Source organism: Triturus cristatus, chromosome 1_2 (assembly GCF_964204655.1).
Source record: "Triturus cristatus chromosome 1_2, aTriCri1.1, whole genome shotgun sequence".
Lineage (NCBI taxonomy): Eukaryota > Metazoa > Chordata > Amphibia > Caudata > Salamandridae > Triturus > Triturus cristatus.
In genome coordinates, this window is record NC_140580.1 from 1,152,190,477 (window position 1) to 1,152,218,028 (window position 27,552).

The window sequence follows — 27,552 nt, forward strand, 5'->3', positions numbered from 1 at the left end:
GACTACTCAAGTCCCTAGTCCCCATTGCACAAATCAGGACTCAATTCTGTGTCTCCACTGACACCCACAGACATCTGCTGTGATCGCATTAACCAGTAGGGGTTTCATAATGTAAAACAGCGCATTTCATACTCATTAGCTTAACTTGCATTTATTTTTTATTGAAGGCATGCTATGTTTTATATGAAGTTGCCTGAAGGTGAAGTACCCCAAAAATAGTAAAAGAACATTTAGTTTTTTTTTTAGCAATGCTTTTGACCCCACCCCAATTGCACTAAGTTCCCATACTTTTAATGCACTTTGCTGGAGGGGAGGGAAACCTAAGTTCTGTCTGGGTGGGGTGGGGGGGCTCTGCATACTCTCCCAGTTCTTCCCCCACCTAGTAAAACTGGGTTCAGTACTTCATCACCCGGGAAAAGGAAGTGAGGGAACACCGGCCCGCTCAAAATTAGGTATAGCAAAATTCCATTCAGTAATTCCCCTCTGTGTGACACATAATCAGGGGCTTACGGGTACTCAGTTCATTGGCCCGGAAGGATGGTAGGTCGAGTTAGCATTGCTGGGGTGGGAGTTAGTGACCAGGATACAAAGCGCACACAATCCACAGACATTACTGAGGTACAATACGTTTAGAAGAGGCTCCTCGTGGCTCATTCGGAGCCCTCCTGGCCCTTCTCTTACAGGAGTATGTTGTAACCTGTATTGTATTTACCTGGTTCCTTTCTCCCTAGCTGCTCAGCCAGTGTGGATCTGATGCATGGAATGCTGGTGTGATGGGCATGAATGGAATGTGTGGGTGCCTGGATGCTTGAGTGTGTCCGTTGGAGTAAGGGCTGAGCAGCAGGCAGACTGCTCCTGGTGGGGCTGCATCTCTACAACTCAACTACCTGTAACTAATCTCAATATATCTACATAAAACTACAACTTGGCTACGGACCGAATCACTACAGAGATACAGGAATTGAATCGTTGATCGTTTTCCTATGTATGTACGCTACTTACTTTACACAGCCCTTGCTACAAGGCAACAGAGAACACTACAAGAGGAGGGATTTCTAATGTGAGTGTGCCCACACAGTGAAGGGGAGCGGGTAGACAAATGAGGGGGACAGTGGTCAGAAAGGGCACAGAGGAGGAGCAGGCAGAAGGAATGAAGGGTTAACGTTTAAGACACGAGTCATGGGTATCTACTGATTTATGGAGAAAAATGGTTGAATTTCCAAAATAAATGTAGAACTGACAATTCAGTGATAAGTGATGCGGCGCTATGAAGACTTATTACTAACATCATTCCCTTGGTGCCAGATGCATCGCAGCCATGGCTGCTGTGTTTTACCCATGGAGAGGCATTCCGTATTGACAAGGCCTGTTTGACATCAGTGCCGGCGACCCTGCCTGACGCACAAACATGATCGCTGCTGGTCTTGCATATGGTGGTCACTAATGTAATCTGTTCTAATGTGGTCACAGTTACTGCTCTAACAATGTTAGTAGCTTGGGGCGGTTTTCATTGGACATAAGTAGCTCTTATTAAGGTTGGAGACCACTGTACTAGGAGGTGGGGGACAAGGGAGACAGGAGGGCAAAGGGCTGTGGGAGGGAGAAGGGGTAAGGGAGACTCAGGGCGGGCGTCAGACCTTTGTTAGGGGTTCTGGACAGTCAGTGGTCACTGGGCAGTGTCTGCGGTGGGTACGGTGTCCTGGGGCACATTACAGCTCTCTGTGGGCCTCTCAGAGTGACGCTGAGTGGTCAAGGCTCACTCGATGATGCGATAGTACTTAGAAGCCCAGAAGCAGCATCTCACAGTACATATAAACGCCTGGGGCCAAGATATGTCTCCAGCATTCATGCACCAGTCACTTGCCCCTGCGGCACATTGTCATCCTGGAGCTGCTTCAGGAGCAGGACTTCAGCACGCCTTAGTTTTATTACAAAACATACTAACGTCTCAGCCTATGGGACACCGGTGCCTGACAGCATGAGCTGTGTGTCCCTGTCTCAGCGGTCCTCGGCCACAGGCTCGTCTCTGGACAACTCCATGCCCTGAACGCCCAGTCGCGGAAGGTCTGGTAAAAATACAGAGCAAAAGTCCTTGGACCCCCTCTATAACAACTGCTGGTGGGTGCATTTGTTGAAGTAGCTGGGACCTGCCCCCTTCCTTGACACTAGATGGGCCTGCTCTTCACCCTCCTACCATTCAAAAGTGTCACGAAACACAAGTAGCCCAGTTGACAAGTGATGTATGTTGTCTGGGAGCTCCAAGATGTGTCAGACATACTACATGAAGGGCAGAGGCAGCAGGTTCCACAGACAAAGAGTGCATTGTTCAACTAACTCTTGCTTTTTGAGAGTCACAGGGTAGGGGCAGCATGGAATGAGGACATGATTTGCCGAGGAGCACACTGTTGGGTCAAGTGGAGAAGGGGACATTGGAATCCATGGCCTGTGATTCACAATAGAGATGACAAGTCACCAGATAGATCTCTTATCCCTCCCAATGTATCATCTTAAGCTGCCTTTGGGGTTGTAATGCTGCTCAATACCAAATGACAGGAGAGACCAGGTACACCCCCCGCAGACCTGTGTCTGGTGGTCTCCCCTATGCGCTGCGTACCACGCCTAATAGAAGGCAGATAACGGGGCAGTGTCAAGCACTGTCCTCACCACAAGCTATTCTCCCTGACCAGGGGGCCGCTCTGTCCTCCATAGGAGGACAATGCTCGTTCCGGGAAGGATGTCTTTGACCCACATTAACCCCAGAGGGACTGACCCGCGGCCCCGATTCACAGACATACACAGAGTATACTTCCACAATGTGAAATCAATGTCGGACGATACCCTGTCGCTGCGACCGTCGGCATGGGAGCGTCCACAGACCTCGTGTCCGTGGACATAGACCAAACCATGCTGGAACCTCCAGTGCTAGCCAAGGCCAAAGTTAGAGTCTTCGCCTAGAGACAAACAAAGCCACTGCCCATGTGAGGGTGCTTCAGGTCTTTAGTTTCACATGAAGACAAGGGCAGCGACATCACCATCTATGTAGCAGAAGGAGGCAAAGGAATGCCACTAAGCTGTACCACAGCCATACCTGAGGCCTTGTTGCCTTCACGTTTGCAGTGCAACTCGAAGAACTCTCACGCATCATGGCTAAGTTTGAAAGTGTGTTCGATGAGAATGGCTGTCTGAAGATCAAAGTCATGCAGTTGCACATTGACAAGTCGATGCATCCGGTAGCCCTCCGACATTGTCATATTGCATTCCACCTCCGACCAAAGATGGAAGAGGAACTCAACAAGCTAAAATGTGCCGACATCATTGAAAAGGTCACAGGCTCCACGCCATGGGTGTCACCCATCGTAGTGGTGAAAAAGCAGAAAGAACCTTGAGAGGTCTGCATCTACGTAGTCATGCTGCTCCCAAACATCGCAATCAGATGCCACATGACTCCCACCATTGACAACATCTTAGGAGAGCTCAACGACGCCCAGTGGTTCTCTAAGGTAGACCTGCGATCAGGATACCACCAGCTGGCCGGACACCCAGAGCTGAGGTATATAATCACCTTCTAAAATCACGTAGGGCGCAGGCGTTACCACTGCCTCAACTTTAGCATATCAAGCACCGCAGAAGTATTTCAGAACACCATATATGAGTTGCTCACAGGACTACCAGGCACAATGTCTGTGATGACATTTTCATATTTACCAGGTCAGTCCGGGAGCCCCAGGAAAGCCTTTGTGGGGTACTCAAAAGGACCCAGGAGACAGGTCTCACACTTCACAGAGAGACGGGTGAATTAATGAGACTACAGATCAGCTTCTTTTGATACACGCTCTCAGTGAATGGGGTGCCCCCGACAAGGTGAAAGACCTTGGAGACGCTCCTGCGCCAACCAGAGAGGCAAGGAGTTGGCCTAACGGCTAGGGCAGTCAACCTCGAATCTGGGGAACTGGGTTCGAGTCTCGGCAATGACGCTGAACATCCTGTGATTCTGGGCAAATCACCTAATCTCCCCGTGCCTAACAAAAATGAATGTGTCCTCATGTAATGCAACTGGTGCTATGCAAAGCGCTCTGATACCCGATACCTTCAGGTCAAGTTTGCGCTATATAAAACTCCATAAAATAAAAATAGAAAAATAGATTTTAAAAAAACAACTATCTGAAGTGAGGAGTTTTCTGGACATGATTATCTACTGAGGACGATTCATACCTGACCTAAGAAACCTCACACAGCCCCTCAGAGACCTCACGAAGGCCACAACTCCATGGGTGTGGGACGTGGTATATAAACACGCATTCCAAGCGACGAAGGGCGCTCTCTCTGCAGACACCATTCTCGCCTACTTCGACCCCGCCAAACAGACCAGCATTGCAGTCGACGCTCGCCCGCAGCAGTCCTCATGCAGCAGCAAAGCCATCGTGACTGGGTCCCAGCAGCATACGCCAGTCAGTCACTCACCGCCACAGAACAACGGTACTCACAGATCGAGAGGGAGGCCCTAGCCATGTACTGGGCCTGTTGACACTTTCACCTGTACATTTAGGGTCGTCCCTTCGTCATGACAACCGGTCACAAGCCACTCACACCCCTTTTTCAAGCCTCCTCTTCACATTGAGGAGTGGATGTTTCGGCTGCAGGAATATGACTGCAAAGTGGAATACAAGCCCGGAGGAACACATCCGGCTGACTGCCCGTCTCGTCACCCGTGTGAGGCCACCCAGAAAGAAGCAGGAGATGCAGGGAAGACCGAAGAATGTGTGTGGTATGTAATGGAGAGATCCAGGCCCCTACCGCTGTCTCTGGACACCACCCTCAGTGTGACCGAACAAGACGAATGCCTACAGCTAGCCATCGTCACAATAAAAACCGGGAGGTGGGACCCTCAAGGGGTATCAATTGCACGCAACACCGGAGGCCAGAGGCCCTCTAGAATCGCTACACCATGTATGCCACGAGCTGGTAGCTGATGTGAGTGTTGTCGTGTGTGAGGACCCTGTCTGGTGAAACCTGCGAGCCTCACAGCTCAGGCTGTTAGCCCATAATGGCCACCAAGACATAGTAAAACAAAGACCCGCCTCCGGACAAAAGTCTGCTTCCCACTCATGGACAAAATGGTGGAGGCGTCTGTGCGACCGCACCATGCCTGGGTCACTGCTCTGCAGGACTGGCTCATTCGGAGATATTGTGAAACGTGACGTGTGATGAACCTTCACTCAATTGTACCACAAGTGAGGTCAGAGTTCTCCCAACCCCCTCGAGGGCGGGGCCTGCTCACTGCTCTCTCTTGCTGGGTTCTCTGTGAGTGAAATGGATTTACCCCAATCTATAAGTCCAACTGTCAGGCACTGACGTCATTTCCATGTGTGCCAGTCACAAGTCTTTCACCTCAATCTTTGTCTGACTACATAAAGCGCACCGAAGCACCGGCCGCTAGGAGCTCACCAGGACTTATATTGTGACCCGTAGGCCCGGGCCTGCTGCAGAGAGCACATGGCGCTTGCAGCCTGCATGCTGGCAGAGGGGCCGTGACCAGCAGCCTCGTCCCAGGCCTGCGGTCCCGGGTCAGAGCTCCCCTCTTCACAGGGACACACGGACAGCCTCGTCCCAGGCCTGCGGTCCCGGGTCAGAGCTCTCCTCTTCACAGGGACACACGGACAGCCTCTTCCAACCACCATCTTCTGAGTACCTACACCAAACCCTTCCTAGAGCTCGCCTGCTGCAGGCATCCTCCCAGCATACACTCGGCTCAGACGTCTGACCAATCAGCTGCGTCCACGCCCTTGGACAGGGCTCACTACCCTAGGACAGTGCGAGCATTAGCGACGATAGAGGCAAACATGCCTGTTCGCCGATGATGCGCTCTCTCTGTCCTCCACTCCAAAGGTCACCACTCTTTGCCGCCGCCTGGTGGGGGCGTCCACCTCACCTCACCGGTGTACCGCCCTCTCACCAGCCCATCACGCACACGCAGTGCACACCCTAGCTCAGGAACACATACACATGTAAAGATGCCAGCAGGGGCGGGCGCCTTCGGGTAAAGAGCCCTGAATGTGTGAATGAATGTGCCCTTGCTGTGTATTTGTTTCAATTAACCGGATTCAAACTACATCCGTATTGTCAGATTGAGGACAGGGAATACTTTTCCCAAGATCACACATGTTGGTAAAGCAGCATAGTGCCAATATCGGCAACAGTTATCACAACACACATAAGTACATAAATAAAACACACGACACTGAATGTAAGTGGAGAAATATTGCTGCAGGTTTATTAGCATAAGCAATATGCAAACATGGTGGGTTATCTTACGGGCGATCCCAGGGCAGGCCAGCCCCTATGCCGCCTGCCCGTCTGATAAGCCTAGAGTCACCATGGCAACGCCAATTGGTGTATACCTAATGTTGGGAGGGTCCCGCCCTCCCACCTGTGGACCACCAGTCCACTTGCTACACACGCCCCCCCGTGATGGGTGGGCGGAGCATACATGGCAGCCCCCGGTTGCTCAGACCCACAACCGCCTGTCGGTTAGCGGGGCGCCGTCGGTCTTCCAGTGGACACGCTAAAGATCCCTGGGTATCCTGGCTTAGCACCACACGGTGCTGCTGCATGCTATACCCCTTGGTATGTGCAGACCCTGGATCGCCCTGTAACTCCTCCTGCAACACAAAGTGAGAATTGTTAGAAAACCTGGCCCCCCCATTGTCCCTCCGGACGCCGGGTAAGCGGATGGGCGGGCAAGGCGAACGAGCGGACAAGAGGGCGAGGAGGGGGCGGAGACAGAATATGTACCCCCCTGGCTCCTCCCCGCCGGAAGCAGCTATCTGCTGGGGTCTCCCTTGGTCCATCCCAGGGACACGACCTCCCACCCCTGTGCCTTCCTGTGGCACTAAGGCGGCCGCCCTCAAAGGGGCGGGCCGCTGCGCAACCCCCCCCCGGGCAGCCTTACATAGTGCCAATATCGGCAACAGTTATCACAACACACATAAGTACATAAATAAAACACACGACACTGAATGTAAGTGGAGAAATATTGCTGCAGGTTTATTAGCATAAGCAATATGCAAACATGGTGGGTTATCTTACGGGCGATCCCAGGGCAGGCCAGCCCCTATGCCGCCTGCCCGTCTGATAAGCCTAGAGTCACCATGGCAACGCCAATTGGTGTATACCTAATGTTGGGAGGGTCCCCCCCTCCCACCTGTGGACCACCAGTCCACTTGCTACACACGCCCCCCCGTGATGGGTGGGCGGAGCATACATGGCAGCCCCCGGTTGCTCAGACCCACAACCGCCTGTCGGTTAGCGGGGCGCCGTCGGTCTTCCAGTGGACACGCTAAAGATCCCTGGGTATCCTGGCTTAGCACCACACGGTGCTGCTGCATGCTATACCCCTTGGTATGTGCAGACCCTGGATCGCCCTGTAACTCCTCCACAGCCTTGGGAGTGGCCACCGTCACTACCAGGGCCCCCCACCAAGGTAGACCTATTTCCTTACAACCTGCTGCAGCCAAAGCTTCCCCTAGGCCCAGTAGGTCCAGTCTATTCGCACCATCTCTGGAAGTAACAAGGTCCTCATAGTGAGGAGATCTTGCCCTCCCTGCTTGGCCTTGAACCCTGATTTGGAGGGACTAGTCGCACCCAATGCTGAGAACCTTGCCTCTGAGGCACGGTTGCTGGTTACTCTCAACCGGCCCGAGCTGCTGAGCCACGTAAAAGAACTGCACTCTGTATGTAGATTAAAAGGTAATGAGCGGGCATGGCAAAGCATTTCATAGAAACCCGCTTACTGCCACAGTTCCAGCGTAGCTGTGAGATTCACTTCCCTTGCACCATTACAATAAGTTAATAGAAGTTGTCCGTCTTCCCCCGGCTCAAGGTACTTCGCTAGCAAAATATATTGGTGAACGTGACCTGGCCTGTGCACCTGCCGGACTGCTGGCGGAATCGCAGCGGCACTGGTGACCCGACCACAGCTGCGCACATGAATTACATAACAATAACCTTAGCATCACGGAGCGTGCTGTGTGGCCCAAGGACCGACTATCTGGGTATCATCGGTTACATTCGTGTCCAAGTGAGTGCAGCAACGTGAAGGCCTAGCCCAGAAATGCGCCACTGGAGAGGCCTGAGGGAAGAGAGGACTACTGATGGAACAAGCTATCAATGAAAATAGTAAGCTGGGTGATCTATGGGAAGTGCATGTCCTAGCAGGATAATCATGTAGTTCCAAATGTCCTAATTGTGCCCGTACAGTGGACAAGGCTTGTAAGTGATGCACATCAGAAGTGTAACAAGACTGAAAGCACCCAAAATTAAGTCCCTCCTCCTGCCGTATTCAATATCCAATAGAAATACTATACTCTATTCTGAAATGAATGAATGTACTCTTAACATTGGCATCTGTTATATAGCGCGAACTCAGCCCGAAGGATAGGAGCGGTGTGCATGAGCACCGTAATTACATTACATGCTCAGTCACGGGGATATTAGGTGATTTGCCCTGAATCACAGGATGTGGACGCGACCTCGAGGCTCGGGCCCTGGTATCCTGCACCAAAGTAAGCAGCCTGAGCCTCAGGGCCCTGCACAAACGAGGCGCTCCACACCCCCCACAGCCGACATAGCGCCTCCATCAACCCGGGATGTCTGGCGACCCAGGGAGGCCGAGGTGAGCGTCGCCCCGCAAACGAGGCAATGCGGACCTCACAGTGCCAGTCCTCTCTACTGTGAGAATGCTAACATGACTCCGTGGTCGCAAGGAGCGAGCCACGGGTGTCATATAGCGCAAACTCGACCCGCAGGATAGGAGCGCTGTGCAAGAGCACCGTCTATTGAGGGTCTCAGATAAACCTCCTCTCGCCACCGGGAGAGGCGACTGTCGTGCGGGCCCCCGAACCAGGGAGGCCCCCAGCCGCTCCCGCCGGAGTACCGCCCGCACAACCTGATCTACCCCGCCACCCTACGCTCCCCCACAGAGCAGCCCGTGGAGGAGGCAGGCCAGCGCGCGTTGGCCGTGGACAGGCTTGCACGAAATGTGGCTCATGGTAACAGCCAATGAGTTACATGATACCGGAGGTATTGGAGGGCTTACATAGCCGTACATCACAATTCATGAACGGGGAGGTAAGTGATATGTCGTAAATCACAGAAAGTGGACGCCCACGAGGCTCGAACCCTGGTTCCTGCCCCAGAGGCGGCAGTGAGGCGATTTGGATTGCAATATGGTGCCAAAGGAGCATACATTTGACAGGCCCAATGCGACGCACTCATCTCTACAAGTAAGGGCTGAGACTCCCTCAGTCATCCCCCCCCTGCCACATCGGCGTCATTGTACAGCGTTTTTCATTTTTTTTTTTTTTTTTTTTTTTTTTTTGGGTCATCGTGTGAACTACTTTCATATATGTTAGGGGACAGTTCACACACGTCACATGCTATGGAATTACATGTTCACCGCCTAAATGTGGCATATTATAATCTACTGTTGGTTCTCCATCTCAGGTGAGGTGTGCTTGTGCATGTCTACTTCTGACATGCCATTTGGGGCCAAGTGGCGAAGGAAAGATTTGCCTAGAATCACGGGTGAGGACGCAACCTCGAGGCTCGAGCCCTGGATTCCAGCACCAAAGACGGCAGCCTGGCTGTTAGGCAGCCAGGGCTCGTGCACACGCCTGCTAACATAACTCGACACAATGGCCTCACTAAAGGCACACTGTGCTCACTAAAGGCACACTGTGCTTCTACTAGCAGGGAACGCACATCGCACCCAGAGCCCACTGGATGCAGTGGAACATAATTTCTGACTTGCAACCTCCGGCAGCGTAGCTACCTCGTTCAGGCCGTTGCGGTCCCCCACTGCGGTGCCTGCTTGTCTGCCTGCAGTCCGGGCGCTGCGCCCCAGCACATCGGAAACATTGCTGGGCCGGACTCCCTGCCCTGCCCCTGGACCAGAGACTTAACCCCAGGGGAAGCCCGCGAGGAACCCGCTGCCCCCTGTCCCGTCCTCCCAGAAAGCTCTGATTCGCCCCAGAGGGAGCCCGCGAGGAACTCGCTGACCCCCCCCCCCCTCTCCTCCTCGGGAACAATGACCCTCAGGAACGGTCGTGTGACGCTATACATGAGCACCGTAGCAGTGCCGGAGATGGAGCGCTGTACATGCGCCCCGTGAAGTTGTACCGGGGCACATTAAGATGAATGATTCACCCCGGACCACACTGCCTGTGAAGTGGTGAAGTCGGGATTAGAACTCGAGTCTCCCGTTTCCCCAGTCAACTATTCTCAAAAGGCCACCGGATCCCCCCCTTTTACAATATGCAAGTCCCTCTGAGCACCCGTGAAACATTGCACAGGGTTGGGCCTTATATTTCAACACCGCATAATTACTATTGCTCAAGATCGGAGCGCTGCACCTAGGCCCATGAAAGCATTACACATGATTGGAGCGCTATACGTGGGCATCGGGAAACAATCATGAGTCTGACACGGGTGTGTGCGTGCTTAAGCCCCGGCTCCCAAAGATGTGGACGCGCCCTGGCACCGAACTCGGCAAGTTGAGCCGCCGGCCCACACCCAGGCCCATCCCCCCTAGTGCGGGGGGGGGGGGCGGGACGATGTGCTCGCCCAGGCCTTAACTAGCTGCCCGAACCCCGCACCCAAGGCTTTTGCCACTAGCAAAGGCACTGCTCTGCAATCCAGATTCAAAGCATGACCGGGCTCTGGGTTTGCCATGGAAAGCTGGGGGGGGGGGGGCGTGATAATCCCCAGCTCCCGGGTGAGGACTTGCCCTCGAGACTCGAGTGAGTATACGGCAGATGTGCCGAGCAGCAGTTGCCGCGCGCGGCCTTCTGCGCCGAGGGGACCCTAAATACCCAACGGGAGTCGTCCGGTTAAGCCGACGCACCACATCCGAGATGTGCAGCTAGGCCCTTCTAGAGCGGCGTAGCTGATTACCGAGAGCCCGCTGGGAGTTCAACATTTTTTGCCGCGCTGTCTGCCCCAACCCCCCGCACATGATAGTGGGAGGACTCGACCCATACTGCGATAGGATCACCGCAACAATGGAGATGGGGAGTAGGGGTGCAAACTAACCTCGATGTCCGCGGTGTAGACTCCGGCGACCACAGGCGAGACGGCGAGAACCAGAAGGCGAACGAGCGGACAAGAGGGCGAGGAGGGGGCGGAGACAGAATATGTACCCCCCTGGCTCCTCCCCGCCGGAAGCAGCTATCTGCTGGGGTCTCCCTTGGTCCATCCCAGGGACACGACCTCCCACCCCTGTGCCTTCCTGTGGCACTAAGGCGGCCGCCCTCAAAGGGGCGGGCCGCTGCGCAACCCCCCCCCGGGCAGCCTTACAGAGCCGAGTCTGCAGTGCAGCCCTGCTTGCTTGAAAAGATATAACTTCAGCAGACAGTACACTTTGGTAGACAGCCTGTGACACCCGGTGTGACGACACACACAGCGCAAACACCGCGACCCCGGCTCAGCAGACAGCGTCAGTTCCCTCGGTGCAGCAGGCAGTAATATCATTTATTACTGTAATAAACAGAAACATGCAGCGCTCTCTGTACACACCCGACCACCCAGAAGGACATTCTCGCAAGGACTAGCAGTATCTGTAATAAGAGTAGCAGCAGTAATATTTACAATAAAAGTAGTAGCAATAGTATTTGTAATAGAACTACCAGCAGTGTTATTTGTAATAAGAGTAGCAGCAGCAGTATTTGTGCTGAGTAGCACAGTGGTATCTGTACTGAGTAGCAGCACTAGTAGTTGTAATACCAGTACCAACAATATTATTTGTAATAAAAGTTCCAGCAGTATTATTTGTACTAAGAGTAGCAGCAGCAATATTTGTAATAAAAGTAGTAGCAGTAGTAGTTGTAATAGCAGTACCAGCAGTATCATTTGTAATAAGAGTAGACGCAGTCATATTTGTAATAAGAGTAGTAGAAGTACTATTTGTAATAAGGGTAGCAGTAGTAGTAAAAGGAGTAAGTGTGAGTATAGTTTCAGTTTAGTAGGAGTAGCAGCAGTAGCACTAGCGGCCCCAGCAGCAGTTACAGTGGTAGTTGAAGCAATAGTAGTAGTAGTAGTAGCAAGAGCATCAGCAGCAGTTGTAGCTGTAGTAACAGTTGTAACAATAACAGTAGTGGCATAATTAATGTTTATATTAGCAATTCTAGAGTCAGTAGTACTAGAAGAAGGGTTGGTAATAGCAGAAAAGTAGTAGCAATGGTATTAGTAGGAGTACTTGTGCTAGCAGTAAGAGTAGTAGTAACAGCAGTACTTATGGTAGTAACATTAGTAGTGATACTAGTAGCATTAGCAGCAATACTAGTAGCAGTAGCAGTAATTGTAGCAATGGTTGCAGCAACATAATTAGAGATGTTACTGCTAGTAACTGTGGTAACAGCACTAGGAGTAGCATTAAAAGTACCAGCAGCAGTGATAACATAGTAACAGTTATAGCAGTAGAAGTATGCATTGCAGTATCAGTAGTAGCAAATGTAACAGTTCTGGTTGTTACAGTAGTAGTGTTTGAAGTATTAATAGTGGCAGTAGTAGAAATGACAGTACTATTAGGAATAGTAGTAGTAGGAGTAGTATTTCTAGTGGTAGTACCAACAGTAGAAGCAGCAGTAGTAGCATTAGGCGTAGTAGAAGTAGTAGTATTTCTATCAGTAGTACCAACAGTAGAAACAGCAGTAGTATCATTAGGAGTAGTAGAAGAAGTAGTATTTCTATCAGTAGTACCAACAGTAGAAACAGCAGTAGTAGCATTAGGAATAGTATTAGTAGTATTGTCAGTGGTAGTACCAACAGTAGAAGCAGCAGTAGTAGCATTAGGAGTAGTAGAAGAAGTAGTATTTCTATCAGTAGTACCAACAGTAGAAGCAGCAGTAGTTTCATTAGGAGTAGTAGAAGAAGTAGTATTTCTATCAGTAGTACCAACAGTAGAAACAGCAGTAGTATCATTAGGAATAGTATTAGTAGTATTGTCAGTGGTAGTACCAACAGTAAAAGCAGCAGTAGTATCATTAGGAATAGTATTAGTAGTATTGTCAGTGGTAGTACCAACAGTAGAAACAGCAGTAGTAGCATTAGGAATAGTATTAGTAGTATTAAAAGTTCCACAGAGTGTTTCGGCCCACATTATACACGAAGAGGTAGGAGAACCCTTTTTAGAGGATAAAATCAAATCCAAACCTCTCCTGGCATGGGTGAAAGTATGGACCAACCCTGAGGCGGCCCTTACAAGACAAATCATCGAGGACTGCCTCAAAAGAGATAAAGGCCACGCAATCCCCTGGCTGAAATTTGCCAAGAAGTCGTTAATAGAGATTGGTTGCTCTAAATACTTCTCATCCCCCGACTCTCTGACCCTGGAGAGCAAGATCTTGGTTAAAAAACTTTTCCTCACACACCTGAAGACATCAAGGGCGGAAAAAGAGAAGCATAAACCCACTAATCACTCGTACAACGACCTCACTGCGAAGCAAGGTATGGAACCCTATCTGAGGGTCATGTACAACGCGCAGGATCGCTACCTCATGACCCGTTTCAGAATTAACATGTTACACCATATCCTTGCAGTGCCATCTGGGTTTACCCACACAGTGGAAGAGAAGGGTACCTGCGGCTGCGATCTTAGATCTCCGCAGGATACCCTCCACTTTGTTTTACTGTGTCCATTCTACACGATGCCAAGACGCAAGTTCCTGGTGGGAATCCTGAAAGACCAAAAATTTAAACACACAAAACTGGCGCTGAGATTCCTACAGGAAGCGGAGGACGCTTATACCCTGTTTTGCACGATAAACTTTATTCGAATTGCAACAAGACTAAGGAACACCAGAGACATTGGCCCCTAAACGTGATTTGAACATTTAAAAACTCTTCAAATCCCCTGGCCCTCTACCTGAGTACAGAAAATTTTAATATTTATATTTTTAAACTGAATATCACTTGCTGTGTTTTTAACTTGTGTAAATATATATTGTATTTGCGCTTTTATGGTGTCTTTTTAAGAACCGAATAAAGATTATAAATTGAAATTGAAATTGAAAATAGTAGTATTGTCAGTGGTAGTGCCAACAGTAGAAGCAGCAGTAGTAGTAGCATTAGGAATAGTATTAGGAGTAGTATTTCTAGTGGTAGTACCAACAGAAGCAGCAGTAGTAATGTTAGGAATAGTAGTAGTGATAGAAGTAGTATTTCTAGTGGTAGCACCAAAAGAAGCAGCAGTAGTAATGTTAGGAATAGTAATAGTGATAGAAGTAGTATTTCTAGTTGTAGTACCAACAGAAGAAGCAGCAGTAGTAATGTTAGGAATAGTAGTAGTGATAGAAGTAGTATTTCTAGTGGTAGTACCAAAGGAAGCAGCAGTAGTAATGTTAGGAACAGTAATAGTGATAGAAGTAGTATTTCTAGTTGTAGTACCAACAGAAGAAGCAGCAATAGTAGCATTAGGAATAGTAGTCGTAGAATTTTTATTGGCAGTATCAACAGAAGCAGCAGTAGTAGAAATATTATTTTCAGTGGTAGTACCAACACTAGAAGCAGCAGTAGTAGCATTATGAATAGTAGTCGTAGAAGTAGTATTTCTAGTCGTGGCACGAACAGCAGAAGTCGCAGAATAGCAGTAGTAGAAGTAGTATTTGCAGTGGTAGTACCAACAGAAGCAGCAGTAGTAATGTTAGGAATAGTAGTAGTGATAGAAGTAGTATTATAGTGGTAGTACCAACCGTAGAAGCAGCAGTGGTAGCATTGGGAATAGCAGTAGCAGAAGGAGTATTTCTAGTGGTAGTATCAACAGAATCATCAGTAGTAATGTTAGGAATAGTAGTAGTGATAGAAGTAGTATTTCTAGTGGTAGTACCAACAGAAACAGCAGTAGTAATGTTAGGAATAGTAGCAGTGATAGAAGTAGTATTTGCAGTGGTAGTACCAAGAGAAGCAGCAGTAGTAATGTTAGGAATAGTAGTAGTGATAGAAGTAGTATTTGCAGTGGTAGTACCAACAGTAGAAGCAGCAAGAGTAGCATTAGGAATAGTAGTAGTAGAAGTAATATTTTTAGTGTTAGTATAAACAGAAGCAACAGTAGTAGTATTAGGAATAGTAGTAGTAATAAAAGTAGTGTTTGTAGTGAAATAACCAACAAAAGCAGCAGTAGTAGTATGAGGAATAGTAGCAGTAGTAGAAGTAGTATTTCTAATGATAGTACCAACAGTGAAAGCAGCAGTGGTAGCATTAGGAGTAGTAGAATTAGTATTTCTAGTGGTAGTACCAACATAGCAGCAGAAGTAGTATTAGGAATAGTAGTAGTAGTAATGGAAGGAGTATCTCTAGTGGCAGTACCAAGAGTAGAAGCAGCAGTAGAATCATTAGGAGTAGTAGAAGGAATGTTTCTAACTGTAGTACCAACAGTAGAAACAGCAGTAGTAATGTTAGGAATAGTAATAGTGATAGAAGTAGTATTTCTAGTTGTAGTACCAACAGAAGAAGCAGCAGTAGTAATGTTAGGAATAGTAGTAGTGATAGGAGTAGTATTTCTAGTGGTAGTACCAAAAGAAGCAGCAGTAGTAATGTTAGGAATAGTAATAGTGATAGAAGTAGTATTTCTAGTTGTAGTACCAACAGAAGAAGCAGCAAGAGTAGCATTAGGAATAGTAGTCGTAGAAGTAGTATTTTTATTGGCAGTATCAACAGAAGCAGCAGTAGTAGAAATATTATTTTCAGTGGTAGTACCAACACTAGAAGCAGCAGTAGTAGCATTATGAATAGTAGTCGTAGAAGTAGTATTTCTAGTCGTGGCACGAACAGCAGAAGTCGCAGAATAGCAGTAGTAGAAGTAGTATTTGCAGTGGTAGTACCAACAGAAGCAGCAGTAGTAATGTTAGGAATAGTAGTAGTGATAGAAGTAGTATTATAGTGGTAGTACCAACCGTAGAAGCAGCAGTGGTAGCATTGGGAATAGCAGTAGCAGAAGGAGTATTTCTAGTGGTAGTATCAACAGAATCATCAGTAGTAATGTTAGGAATAGTAGTAGTGATAGAAGTAGTATTTCTAGTGGTAGTACCAACAAAAACAGCAGTAGTAATGTTAGGAATAGTAGCAGTGATAGAAGTAGTATTTGCAGTGGTAGTACCAAGAGAAGCCGCAGTAGTAATGTTAGGAATAGTAGTAGTGATAGAAGTAGTATTTGCAGTGGTAGTACCAACAGTAGAAGCAGCAAGAGTAGCATTAGGAATAGTAGTAGTAGAAGTAATATTTTTAGTGTTAGTATAAACAGAAGCAACAGTAATAGTATTAGGAATAGTAGTAGTAATAAAAGTAGTGTTTGTAGTGAAATAACCAACAAAAGCAGCAGTAGTAGTATGAGGAATAGTAGCAGTAGTAGAAGTAGTATTTCTAATGATAGTACCAACAGTGAAAGCAGCAGTGGTAGCATTAGGAGTAGTAGAATTAGTATTTCTAGTGGTAGTACCAACATAGCAGCAGAAGTAGTATTAGGAATAGTAGTAGTAGTAATGGAAGGAGTATCTCTAGTGGCAGTACCAAGAGTAGAAGCAGCAGTAGAAGCATTAGGAGTAGTAGAAGGAATGTTTCTAACTGTAGTACCAACAGTAGAAACAGCAGTAGTAATGTTAGGAATAGTAATAGTGATAGAAGTAGTATTTCTAGTTGTAGTACCAACAGAAGAAGCAGCAGTAGTAATGTTAGGAATAGTAGTAGTGATAGGAGTAGTATTTCTAGTGGTAGTACCAAAAGAAGCAGCAGTAGTAATGTTAGGAATAGTAATAGTGATAGAAGTAGTATTTCTAGTTGTAGTACCAACAGAAGAAGCAGCAAGAGTAGCATTAGGAATAGTAGTCGTAGAAGTAGTATTTTTATTGGCAGTATCAACAGAAGCAGCAGTAGTAGAAATATTATTTTCAGTGGTAGTACCAACACTAGAAGCAGCAGTAGTAGCATTATGAATAGTAGTCGTAGAAGTAGTATTTCTAGTCGTGGCACGAACAGCAGAAGTCGCAGAATAGCAGTAGTAGAAGTAGTATTTGCAGTGGTAGTACCAACAGAAGCAGCAGTAGTAATGTTAGGAATAGTAGTAGTGATAGAAGTAGTATTATAGTGGTAGTACCAACCGTAGAAGCAGCAGTGGTAGCATTGGGAATAGCAGTAGCAGAAGGAGTATTTCTAGTGGTAGTATCAACAGAATCATCAGTAGTAATGTTAGGAATAGTAGTAGTGATAGAAGTAGTATTTCTAGTGGTAGTACCAACAGAAACAGCAGTAGTAATGTTAGGAATAGTAGCAGTGATAGAAGTAGTATTTGCAGTGGTAGTACCAAGAGAAGCAGCAGTAGTAATGTTAGGAATAGTAGTAGTGATAGAAGTAGTATTTGCAGTGGTAGTACCAACAGTAGAAGCAGCAAGAGTAGCATTAGGAATAGTAGTAGTAGAAGTAATATTTTTAGTGTTAGTATAAACAGAAGCAACAGTAGTAGTATTAGGAATAGTAGTAGTAATAACAGTAGTGTTTGTAGTGAAATAACCAACAAAAGCAGCAGTAGTAGTATGAGGAATAGTAGCAGTAGTAGAAGTAGTATTTCTAATGATAGTACCAACAGTGAAAGCAGCAGTGGTAGCATTAGGAGTAGTAGAATTAGTATTTCTAGTGGTAGTACCAACATAGCAGCAGAAGTAGTATTAGGAATAGTAGTAGTAGTAATGGAAGGAGTATCTCTCGTGGCAGTACCAAGAGTAGAAGCAGCAGTAGAAGCATTAGGAGTAGTAGAAGGAATGTTTCTAACTGTAGTACCAACAGTAGAAACAGCAGTAGTAGTATTAGGAATAGTAGAATTATTATTTCTAGTGGTATTACCAACAGAAGCAGCAGCAGTAGTATTAGGATGAGTAGTAGTAGAAGTAGTATTTCTAGTGGTAGTACCAACAGTGGAAGGAGAAGTAGTAGTAGTACTGATAGTATCAGTAGTAGAAGTAGTATTTGTAATGGTAGTACCAACAGTGAAAGCAGCAGTACTAGCATTAGTAGTAGTAGAAGTAGTATTTCTAGTGGTAGTATCAACAAGAGAAGCAGCAGTAATAGCATTAGGAGTAGTAGAAGGAAGGTTTATAGTTGTAGTACCAACAGTAGAAGCAGCAGTAGTAGCATTAGGAATAGTAGAATTCGTATTTCTGGTGGTATTACCAACAGAAGCAGCAGTAGTAGTATTAGGAGTAGTAGTAGTAGAAGAAGTATTTCTAGTAGTAGTACCAACATAAGCAGCAGGAGTAGTATTATGAATAGTAGTAGTAGTAATGGAAGTAGTATCTCTAGGGGTAGTACCAAGAGTAGAAGCAGCGTAGAAGAATTAGTAGTAGAAGAAGTAGTATTTTTAGTGGCAGTAACAACAGAAGCAGCAGTAGTATAAATAGTATTTCCAGTGGTAGTACCAACAGAAGTAGCAGAATTAGTATTAGGAGGAGTAGTAGTAGAATAAGTAATTATAGTGGTAGTACCAACAGTAGAAGTAGCAAGAGTAGCATTTGAAGTAGCAGTAGAAGTACCAACAAAAACAGCTGTAGTAGTATTAGGAATAGTAGTAATAATAGAAGGAGCATTTCTAGTGGTAGTACCAAGAGTAGGAGCAGCAGTAATAGCATTAGGAGTAGTAGAAGAAGTAGTATTTTTATTGGCAGAAATCAACAGAAGCAGCAGTAGTAGAAATAGTATTTTCAGTGATAGTACCAACACTAGAAGCAGCAGTAGTAGCATTATGAATAGTAGTCGTAGAAGTAGTATTTCTAGTCGTAGCACGAACAGCAGAAGTAGCAGAATAGCATTAGGAATAGCAGTAGTAGAAGTAGTATTTGCAGTGCTAGTGCCAACAGAAGTAGCAGTAGTAATGTTAGTAATAGTAGTAGTGATAGAAGTAGTATTTCTAGTGGTAGTACCAAGAGTAGAAGCAGCAGTGGTAGCACTGGGAATAGCAGTAGCAGAAGGAGTATTCCTAGTGGTAGTACCAACAGAAACAGCAGTAGTAATGTTAGGAATAGTAGTAGTGATAGAAGTACTATTTCAGGTAGTAGTACCAACAGTAGAAGCAGCAATAGTAGCATTAGAAGTAGTTGTAGAAGTACCAATAGAAGCAGCAGTAGTAGGATTAGGAATAATAGTAGTAAAATAAGTTGTATTTCTAGTGGTAGTACCAACAAAAGCAACAGTAGTAGTATTAGGAATAGTAGTAGTAATAAAAGTAGTGTTTGTAGTGAAATAACCAACAAAAGCAGCAGTAGTAGTATGAGGAATAGTAGCAGTAGTAGAAGTAGTATTTCCAATGATAGTACCAACAGTGAAAGCAGCAGTGGTAGCATTAGGAGTAGTAGAATTAGTATTTCTAGTGGTAGTACCAACATAGCAGCAGACGTAGTATTAGGAATAGTAGTAGTAGTAATGGAAGGAGTATCTCTAGTGGCAGTACCAAGAGTAGAAGCAGCAGTAGAAGCATTAGGAGTAGTAGAAGGAATGTTTCTAACTGTAGTACCAACAGTAGAAACAGCAGTAGTAATGTTAGGAATAGTAATAGTGATAGAAGTAGTATTTCTAGTTGTAGTACCAACAGAAGAAGCAGCAGTAGTAATGTTAGGAATAGTAGTAGTGATAGAAGTAGTATTTCTAGTGGTAGTACCAAAAGAAGCAGCAGTAGTAATGTTAGGAATAGTAATAGTGATAGAAGTAGTATTTCTAGTTGTAGTACCAACAGAAGAAGCAGCAAGAGTAGCATTAGGAATAGTAGTCGTAGAAGTAGTATTTTTATTGGCAGTATCAACAGAAGCAGCAGTAGTAGCAATATTATTTTCAGTGGTAGTACCAACACTAGAAGCAGCAGTAGTAGCATTATGAATAGTAGTCGTAGAAGTAGTATTTCTAGTCGTGGCACGAACAGCAGAAGTCGCAGAATAGCAGTAGTAGAAGTAGTATTTGCAGTGGTAGTACCAACAGAAGCAGCAGTAGTAATGTTAGGAATAGTAGTAGTGATAGAAGTAGTATTATAGTGGTAGTACCAACCGTAGAAGCAGCAGTGGTAGCATTGGGAATAGCAGTAGCAGAAGGAGTATTTCTAGTGGTAGTATCAACAGAATCATCAGTAGTAATGTTAGGAATAGTAGTAGTGATAGAAGTAGTATTTCTAGTGGTAGTACCAACAGAAACAGCAGTAGTAATGTTAGGAATAGTAGCAGTGATAGAAGTAGTATTTGCAGTGGTAGTACCAAGAGAAGCAGCAGTAGTAATGTTAGGAATAGTAGTAGTGATAGAAGTAGTATTTGCAGTGGTAGTACCAACAGTAGAAGCAGCAAGAGTAGCATTAGGAATAGTAGTAGTAGAAGTAATATTTTTAGTGTTAGTATAAACAGAAGCAACAGTAGTAGTATTAGGAATAGTAGTAGTAATAACAGTAGTGTTTGTAGTGAAATAACCAACAAAAGCAGCAGTAGTAGTATGAGGAATAGTAGCAGTAGTAGAAGTAGTATTTCTAATGATAGTACCAACAGTGAAAGCAGCAGTGGTAGCATTAGGAGTAGTAGAATTAGTATTTCTAGTGGTAGTACCAACATAGCAGCAGAAGTAGTATTAGGAATAGTAGTAGTAGTAATGGAAGGAGTATCTCTAGTGGCAGTACCAAGAGTAGAAGCAGCAGTAGAAGCATTAGGAGTAGTAGAAGGAATGTTTCTAACTGTAGTACCAACAGTAGAAACAGCAGTAGTAGTATTAGGAATAGTAGAATTATTATTTCTAGTGGTATTACCAACAGAAGCAGCAGCAGTAGTATTAGGATGAGTAGTAGTAGAAGTAGTACTTCTAGTGGTAGTGCCAACAGTGGAAGGGGAAGTAGTAGTAGTAGGGATAGTATCAGTAGTAGAAGCAGTATTTGTAATGGTAGTACCAACAGTGAAAGCAGCAGTACTAGCATTAGTAGTAGTAGAAGTAGTATTTCTAGTGGTAGTATCAACAAGAGAAGCAGCAGTAATAGCATTAGGAGTAGTAGAAGGAAGGTTTATAGTTGTAGTACCAACAGTAGAAGCAGCAGTAGTAGCATTAGGAATAGTAGAATTCGTATTTCTGGTGGTATTACCAACAGAAGCAGCAGTAGTAGTGTTAGGAGTAGTAGTAGTAGAAGAAGTATTTCTAGTAGTAGTACCAACATAAGCAGCAGGAGTAGTATTATGAATAGTAGTAGTAGTAATGGAAGTAGTATCTCTAGGGGTAGTACCAAGAGTAGAAGCAGCGTAGAAGAATTAGTAGTAGAAGAAGTAGTATTTTTAGTGGCAGTAACAACAGAAGCAGCAGTAGTATAAATAGTATTTCCAGTGGTAGTACCAACAGAAGTAGCAGAATTAGTATTAGGAGGAGTAGTAGTAGAATAAGTAATTATAGTGGTAGTACCAACAGTAGAAGTAGCAAGAGTAGCATTTGAAGTAGCAGTAGAAGTACCAACAAAAACAGCTGTAGTAGTATTAGGAATAGTAGTAATAATAGAAGGAGCATTTCTAGTGGTAGTACCAAGAGTAGGAGCAGCAGTAATAGCATTAGGAGTAGTAGAAGAAGTAGTATTTTTATTGGCAGAAATCAACAGAAGCAGCAGTAGTAGAAATAGTATTTTCAGTGATAGTACCAACACTAGAAGCAGCAGTAGTAGCATTATGAATAGTAGTCGTAGAAGTAGTATTTCTAGTCGTAGCACGAACAGCAGAAGTAGCAGAATAGCATTAGGAATAGCAGTAGTAGAAGTAGTATTTGCAGTGCTAGTGCCAACAGAAGTAGCAGTAGTAATGTTAGTAATAGTAGTAGTGATAGAAGTAGTATTTCTAGTGGTAGTACCAAGAGTAGAAGCAGCAGTGGTAGCACTGGGAATAGCAGTAGCAGAAGGAGTATTCCTAGTGGTAGTACCAACAGAAACAGCAGTAGTAATGTTAGGAATAGTAGTAGTGATAGAAGTACTATTTCAGGTAGTAGTACCAACAGTAGAAGCAGCAATAGTAGCATTAGAAGTAGTTGTAGAAGTACCAATAGAAGCAGCAGTAGTAGGATTAGGAATAATAGTAGTAAAATAAGTTGTATTTCTAGTGGTAGTACCAACAAAAGCAGCAGTGGTAGTATAAGGAATAGTAGTAATAATAGAAGGAGCATGTCTAGTGGTAGTATCAAGAGTAGAAGCAGCACTAATAGCATTAGGAGTAGTAGTAGTAGTAGTCGAAGTAGTATTTTAATGGCAGTATCAACAGAAGTAGCAGTAGTACTATTAGGAATAGTAGTAGAAGTAGCAGTAGTATTTCTAGTCGTAGTACCAACAGCTGAAGCGGCAGCAGTAGCATTAGGAGTAGTAGTAGTAGAAGTAGTATTTCTATTGGTAGTGCCAACAGTAGAAGAAGTAGTAGTTGTATTAGCAATAGTAGTACTAGAAGTAGTATTTCTAGTGGTAGTACCAATAGAAGCAGCAGTAGTAGTAGCATTAGGAATAGTAGTAGAAGTAGTATTTCTAGTGTTAGTATAAACAGAAGCAGCAGTAGTAGTATTAAGGAAAGTAGTAGTAGTAGTAGAAGTAGTATTTCTAGTGGTCGTACCAACAGTAGAAGCTGCAGTAGTAGCATTAGGAGGAGGAGTAGTAGTAGAGTAGTATATTTAGTGGCAGTACCAACAGTAGAAGCAGCAGTAGTAACATTAGGAGTAGCAGTATCTTTAGTGGCAGTACCAACAGTAGAAGCAGCAGTAGTAACATTAGGAGTAGTAGTATCTTTAGTGGCAGTACCAACAGTAGAAGCAGCAGTAGTAACATTAGGAGTAGTAGTATTTCTAGTAGTAGTGCCAATAGAAGCAGCAGTAGTAGTAGCATTAGGAATAGTAGTAGAAGTAGTATTTCTAGTGTTAGTATAAACAGAAGCAGCAGTAGTAGTATTAGGGAAAGTAGTAGTAGTAGTAGAGTAGTATTTTAGTGGCAGTACCAACAGTAGAAGCATCAGTAGTAACATTAGGAGGAGGAGTATTTTTAGTGGTAGTGCTAACAGTAGAAGCAGCAGTAGTAACATTAGAAGGAGGAGTATTTTTAGTGGTAGTGCTAACAGTAGAAGCAGCAGTAGTAACATTAGGAGGAGGAGTATTTTTAGTGGTAGTGCTAACAGTAGAAGCAGCAGCAGTATCCTGCCTGTTGGAACAGAGACACTCCTGTCCTTGCAGAGTATGCCGCTGTTACCAGCTCCGCGTGCGCTATAGCCCTAGGACAGCAGTGTGCCTTAGTTGTGTTTATTGTGTACGCATCATTAGTGAGGTACGGTGCGGAGTGCCCGGCTGGCTCCGGGGTGTAAGTCTAATCAGCCTGGTTAGACATTATTCAGTTATTGCTCCGGTGACAAGTGCCAGGCAGTATCGAAAGAGTGAGGTGACTGAACCCCTACAACCACCACCAAGACAGCTTAGTGACTGACCACATGCGCTGGGATGAAATCTTCCAGGACTTTTTTTCTTCCTTTTGAGATTATCAAAAAGGGTGTTTATAAGCTACTATTAAGTATTGCTCTACATTAATTGCTAATATTATCACATCATAATTATTAGCTTAACTTAATTTCCTCTTGTCTCCTTTTAACTGATACCTGCTGGTTTACATGGATCCTGCCTCAGGTTACACCAGCTTTAAATACAGATGCCTCAATGCCTCCAATAACTCACCTCTCTTTGCCTTCCTAGTGGGCATCATAAACTTTGAAGCTATGGTAAATCTACCCTGCCCATAATGCATTAAATGCAAGACAGTACTACGAGTACATTCAAATAGCTATGTCCATGTATACAATTAGTAGCTTTGAAATGTGACAAAATAATTATTATATTAATTCCAGATTAGGATGTACTCTATGTGGAGCTGATGAAGGGAAATTTATAGAAGGCCTCATATAAATGAGATGTCGTAGGTGCAGTACAGCAAGCTGCACATAGATGTCCCTAGTGAACGAGGCACCAGCACTGCTTGTCTAGGTGCAGTAGCACAAGCTGTGTCCAGAGGTCCCTAGTGAGCATCATAAACGTTGAAGATATCGTAAACCTACCCTACCCATAATGCATTGCATGCAAGACAGTACCACAGGTATATTCAAATAGCTATGTCCATGTATACATTTAGTAGCTTTGAAATGTGACAAAATAATTATTATATTAATTCTAGATTAGGTTGTACTCTATGTGGAGCTGATAAAGGGAAATTTATAGAAGGTCTAATATAAATGTGAGATGTGCTAGCGAGTAAAGTAATCACTGCCAATTTAGTTAAGGACTAAGTGAGTGTCCTGTCTGAAGGCCTTTAAGAAAGTAGTGCCTTGAGGCTGTAATTAAAAACTAGGGCTTAACAACACATGTAACATGGGGTGTCCTCATGGGAGGTTACAAGAAGAGACAAGACGGTACTAAGGAGGGACTACAAAGCCTAATGACCAATGAAATGCCACCATTTACAAAGGACAGGTGCCATTTAAAAAGATGGGTGGGAAGTAAGTGGAGCTTTATCCACATATCCTGAATATAGCATGTCTCGAAGAAACAGCGCAAGCGCTGCCTAGGCGAGACCTAAAAATCAGACATAGACGCGCCCACATGGAACTTCAGAGTACAGGGAAGGAAAGAGCAAAGTGAGGGTGTCCAAGCGGATCATGGGGTAGAGGTTCCTCAACTTACCACAGCCGGTCCCTGTACTGGCCATGGCTTCTCCAGCGCAATCTGGTCCCATCGGTGCGGTCCTAGTCGCAGAGGTGCTCAACAGTGATGGGTGCAGTGCTACCCTGGCATCATGGGCATCGACAGATCAGTGGCATCTAAAACAAAAAACAGAAATCAGTAGCCTGTTTGCCACTGTGTCTCCACTGAAGGCAGAGCTTCTCTAGTCCAGAACATTTGAGTTTCTCTGCCAGAATGCACAGCACCTGCATACGCACACACCCCTGCTCCATAGCTCCTCTCTATACCCCTTGCAAGCCTAGAGCACCTTTCTGCGCCCCTTCCTAGTCCTCTCTATGGCCCCTTCGGGTCCATAGCTCCTTTCTGTGTTCGTCCGGTTCAGAGCTCCCCTCTATGCCCTCTGCTGCCCCACCACTCCTGTCAAGGCCCCTCCTGGCACAGAGCTCCTACCTATGCATCTACTGTGGATCAGAGCTCCTCTGTATACCCTCTCCTGCTCCAGCACTCCCGTCTAGGCCCCTAATGGCACAGAGCTCTTACCTATGCACCTACCCTGGATCAGGGCTCCTCTCTATGCCCTCCCCTGGCCCAACACTCCTGTCTATCCCTCTCATGGCACAGAGCTCCTACCTATGTACCTCTTCTGGATCAGAGCTCCTGTCTATGCCCTCCCCTGCCCCAACACTCCTGTCTATGCCCCTCATGGCACAGAGCTCCTACCTATGCACCTCCCCTGGATCAGAGCTCCTGTCTATGCCCTCCCCTGCCCCAGCACTCCTGTCTATCCTGTGTATGCTCCTCATCGCACAGAGCTCTTACCTATGCACCTCCCCCGGATCATGGCTCCTCTCTATGTCCTCCCCTGCCCCCACCACTCCTGTCTATGCCTCTCATGGCACAGAGCTCCTATCTATGCAATTCCCTGGATCAGAGCTCCTCTCTATTACCTCCTCTGCCCCAGCGCTCCTGTCTATGCCTCTAATGGCATAGAGCTCCTACCTATGCACCTCCCCCGGCTCAGCGCTCCTTCTGGTATAGAGCTCCACTGTACACCCCATGTTTCCCAGAGCTCCTCCCTCTATACCCAGAACAAGTGTATGCACCCCAGGTCCAGAGCTCCTGTTCCTAGCCCCTTCCATGGTAGTGCATCCTGTTAATGATCCTTCCCTGGTCCGTGGTGCCTGTTTATGACCCTTCCCTGGTCTGTAGCGCCTGTCTAAAACCCTTCCCTGGTCCGTAGCGCCTGTCTATGACCATTCCCTGGTCTTTAACGCCTGTCTATGACCCTTCCCTGGTCCGTAGCGCCTGTCTATGACTCTTCCCTTGCCTGTAGTGCCTGTCTATGACCCTTCCCTGGTCTGTAGCACCTGTCTATGACCCTTCCCTGGTCTGGAGCGCCTGTCTATGACCCTTCCCTGGTCCGTAGCGCCTGTCTATGACTCTTCCCTTGCCCATAGCACCTGTCTATGACCCTTCCCTGGTCCGTAGCGCCTGTCTATGACCCTTCCCTGGTCCGTCGCGCCTGTCTATGACACTTCCTTTGCCCGTAGCGCCTGTCTAAGACCCTTCCCTGGTCCGTAGCGCCTGTCTATGACTCTTCTCTGGCTCGTAGCGCCTGTCTATGACTCTTCCCTTGCCCGTAGCACCTGTCTATGACCCTTCCCTGGTCTGTAACGCCTGTCTAAAACCCTTCCCTGGTCCGTAGCGCCTGTCTATGACCCTTCCCTGGTCTGTAGCGCCTGTCTATGACCATTCCCTGGTCTGTAACACCTGTCTATGACCCTTCCCTGGTCCGTAGCGCCTGTCTATGACTCTTCCCTTGCCCGTAGTGCCTGTCTATGACCCTTCCCTGGTCTGTAGCACCTGTCTATGACCCTTCCCTGGTCCGTAGCGCCTGTCTATGACTCTTCCCTTGCCCCTTGCACCTGTCTATGACCCTTCCCTGGTCTGTAGCGCCTGTCTATGACCCTTCCCTGGTCCGTCGCGCCTGTCTATGACTCTTCCCTTACCTGTAGTGCCTGTCTATGACCCTTCCCTGGTCTATAGCGCCTGTCTATGACCCTTCCCTGGTTGGTAGCGCCTGTCTATGACCCTTCCCTGGTCTGTAGCGTCTGTCTATGACCCTTCTCTGGTCCGTAGCGCCTGTCTATGACTCTTCCCTTGCCCGTAGTGCCTGTCTATGACCCTTCCCTGGTCCGTAGCACCTGTCTATGACTCTTCCCTGGTCTGGAGCGCCTGTCTATGACCCTTCCCTGGTCCGTAGCGCCTGTCTCTGACTCTCCCCTTGCCCATAGCACCTGTCTATGACCCTTCCCTGGTCCGTAGTGCCTGTCTATGACCCTTCCCTGGTCCGTAGCGCCTGTCTATGACTCTTCCCTTGCCCGTAGTGCCTGTCTATGACCTTTCCCTGGTTCGTAGCGCCTGTCTATGACCCTTCCCTGGTCTGTAGCGCCTGTCTATGACCCTTCCCTGGTCTGTAGCGCCTGTCTATGACCCTTCCCTGGTCCGTAGCGCCTGTCTATGACTCTTCCCTGGTCTGTAACGCCTGTCTATGACCCTTGACTGGTCTGTAGCGCCTGGCCTGTCACGATCCTGATACAGCACTCTCATCTATGCCCCATCTTGGCGCATAGCTTCTCTCTGTATTTCTTTCTCAGCCAGAGCCCCTTTACATGCCCCCTTCTACACTACCACTGACCCAGAGTACCTTTCTCTGCCCATAGCTCCTGTCTGTGCCTTTCACTGGTCCAGCGCATCTGCCTGTGCCTTCCCCCTGAGCTCCTGTCCGTGCCTAGCTACTGCTCCAGAGCTCCTGTCTGTGCCTTT

At 46.4% G+C, this 27,552-nt stretch overlaps 1 protein-coding gene across 2 annotated transcripts in view; it reads right to left on the reverse strand.

Moving 5' to 3' along the window:
* Positions 1–27,552, reverse strand: part of PRRT1B (proline rich transmembrane protein 1B) — a 166,276-nt gene that overhangs the window by 69,693 nt on the left and 69,031 nt on the right. For both annotated transcript variants that reach the window (XM_085613932.1, XM_085613931.1), the window contains exon 2: positions 24,727–24,863. In XM_085613932.1, the coding sequence (XP_085470058.1) occupies positions 24,727–24,778 (52 nt within the window). In that variant the 5' untranslated portion in view covers positions 24,779–24,863. The remainder of the gene's footprint in view (positions 1–24,726; positions 24,864–27,552) is intronic.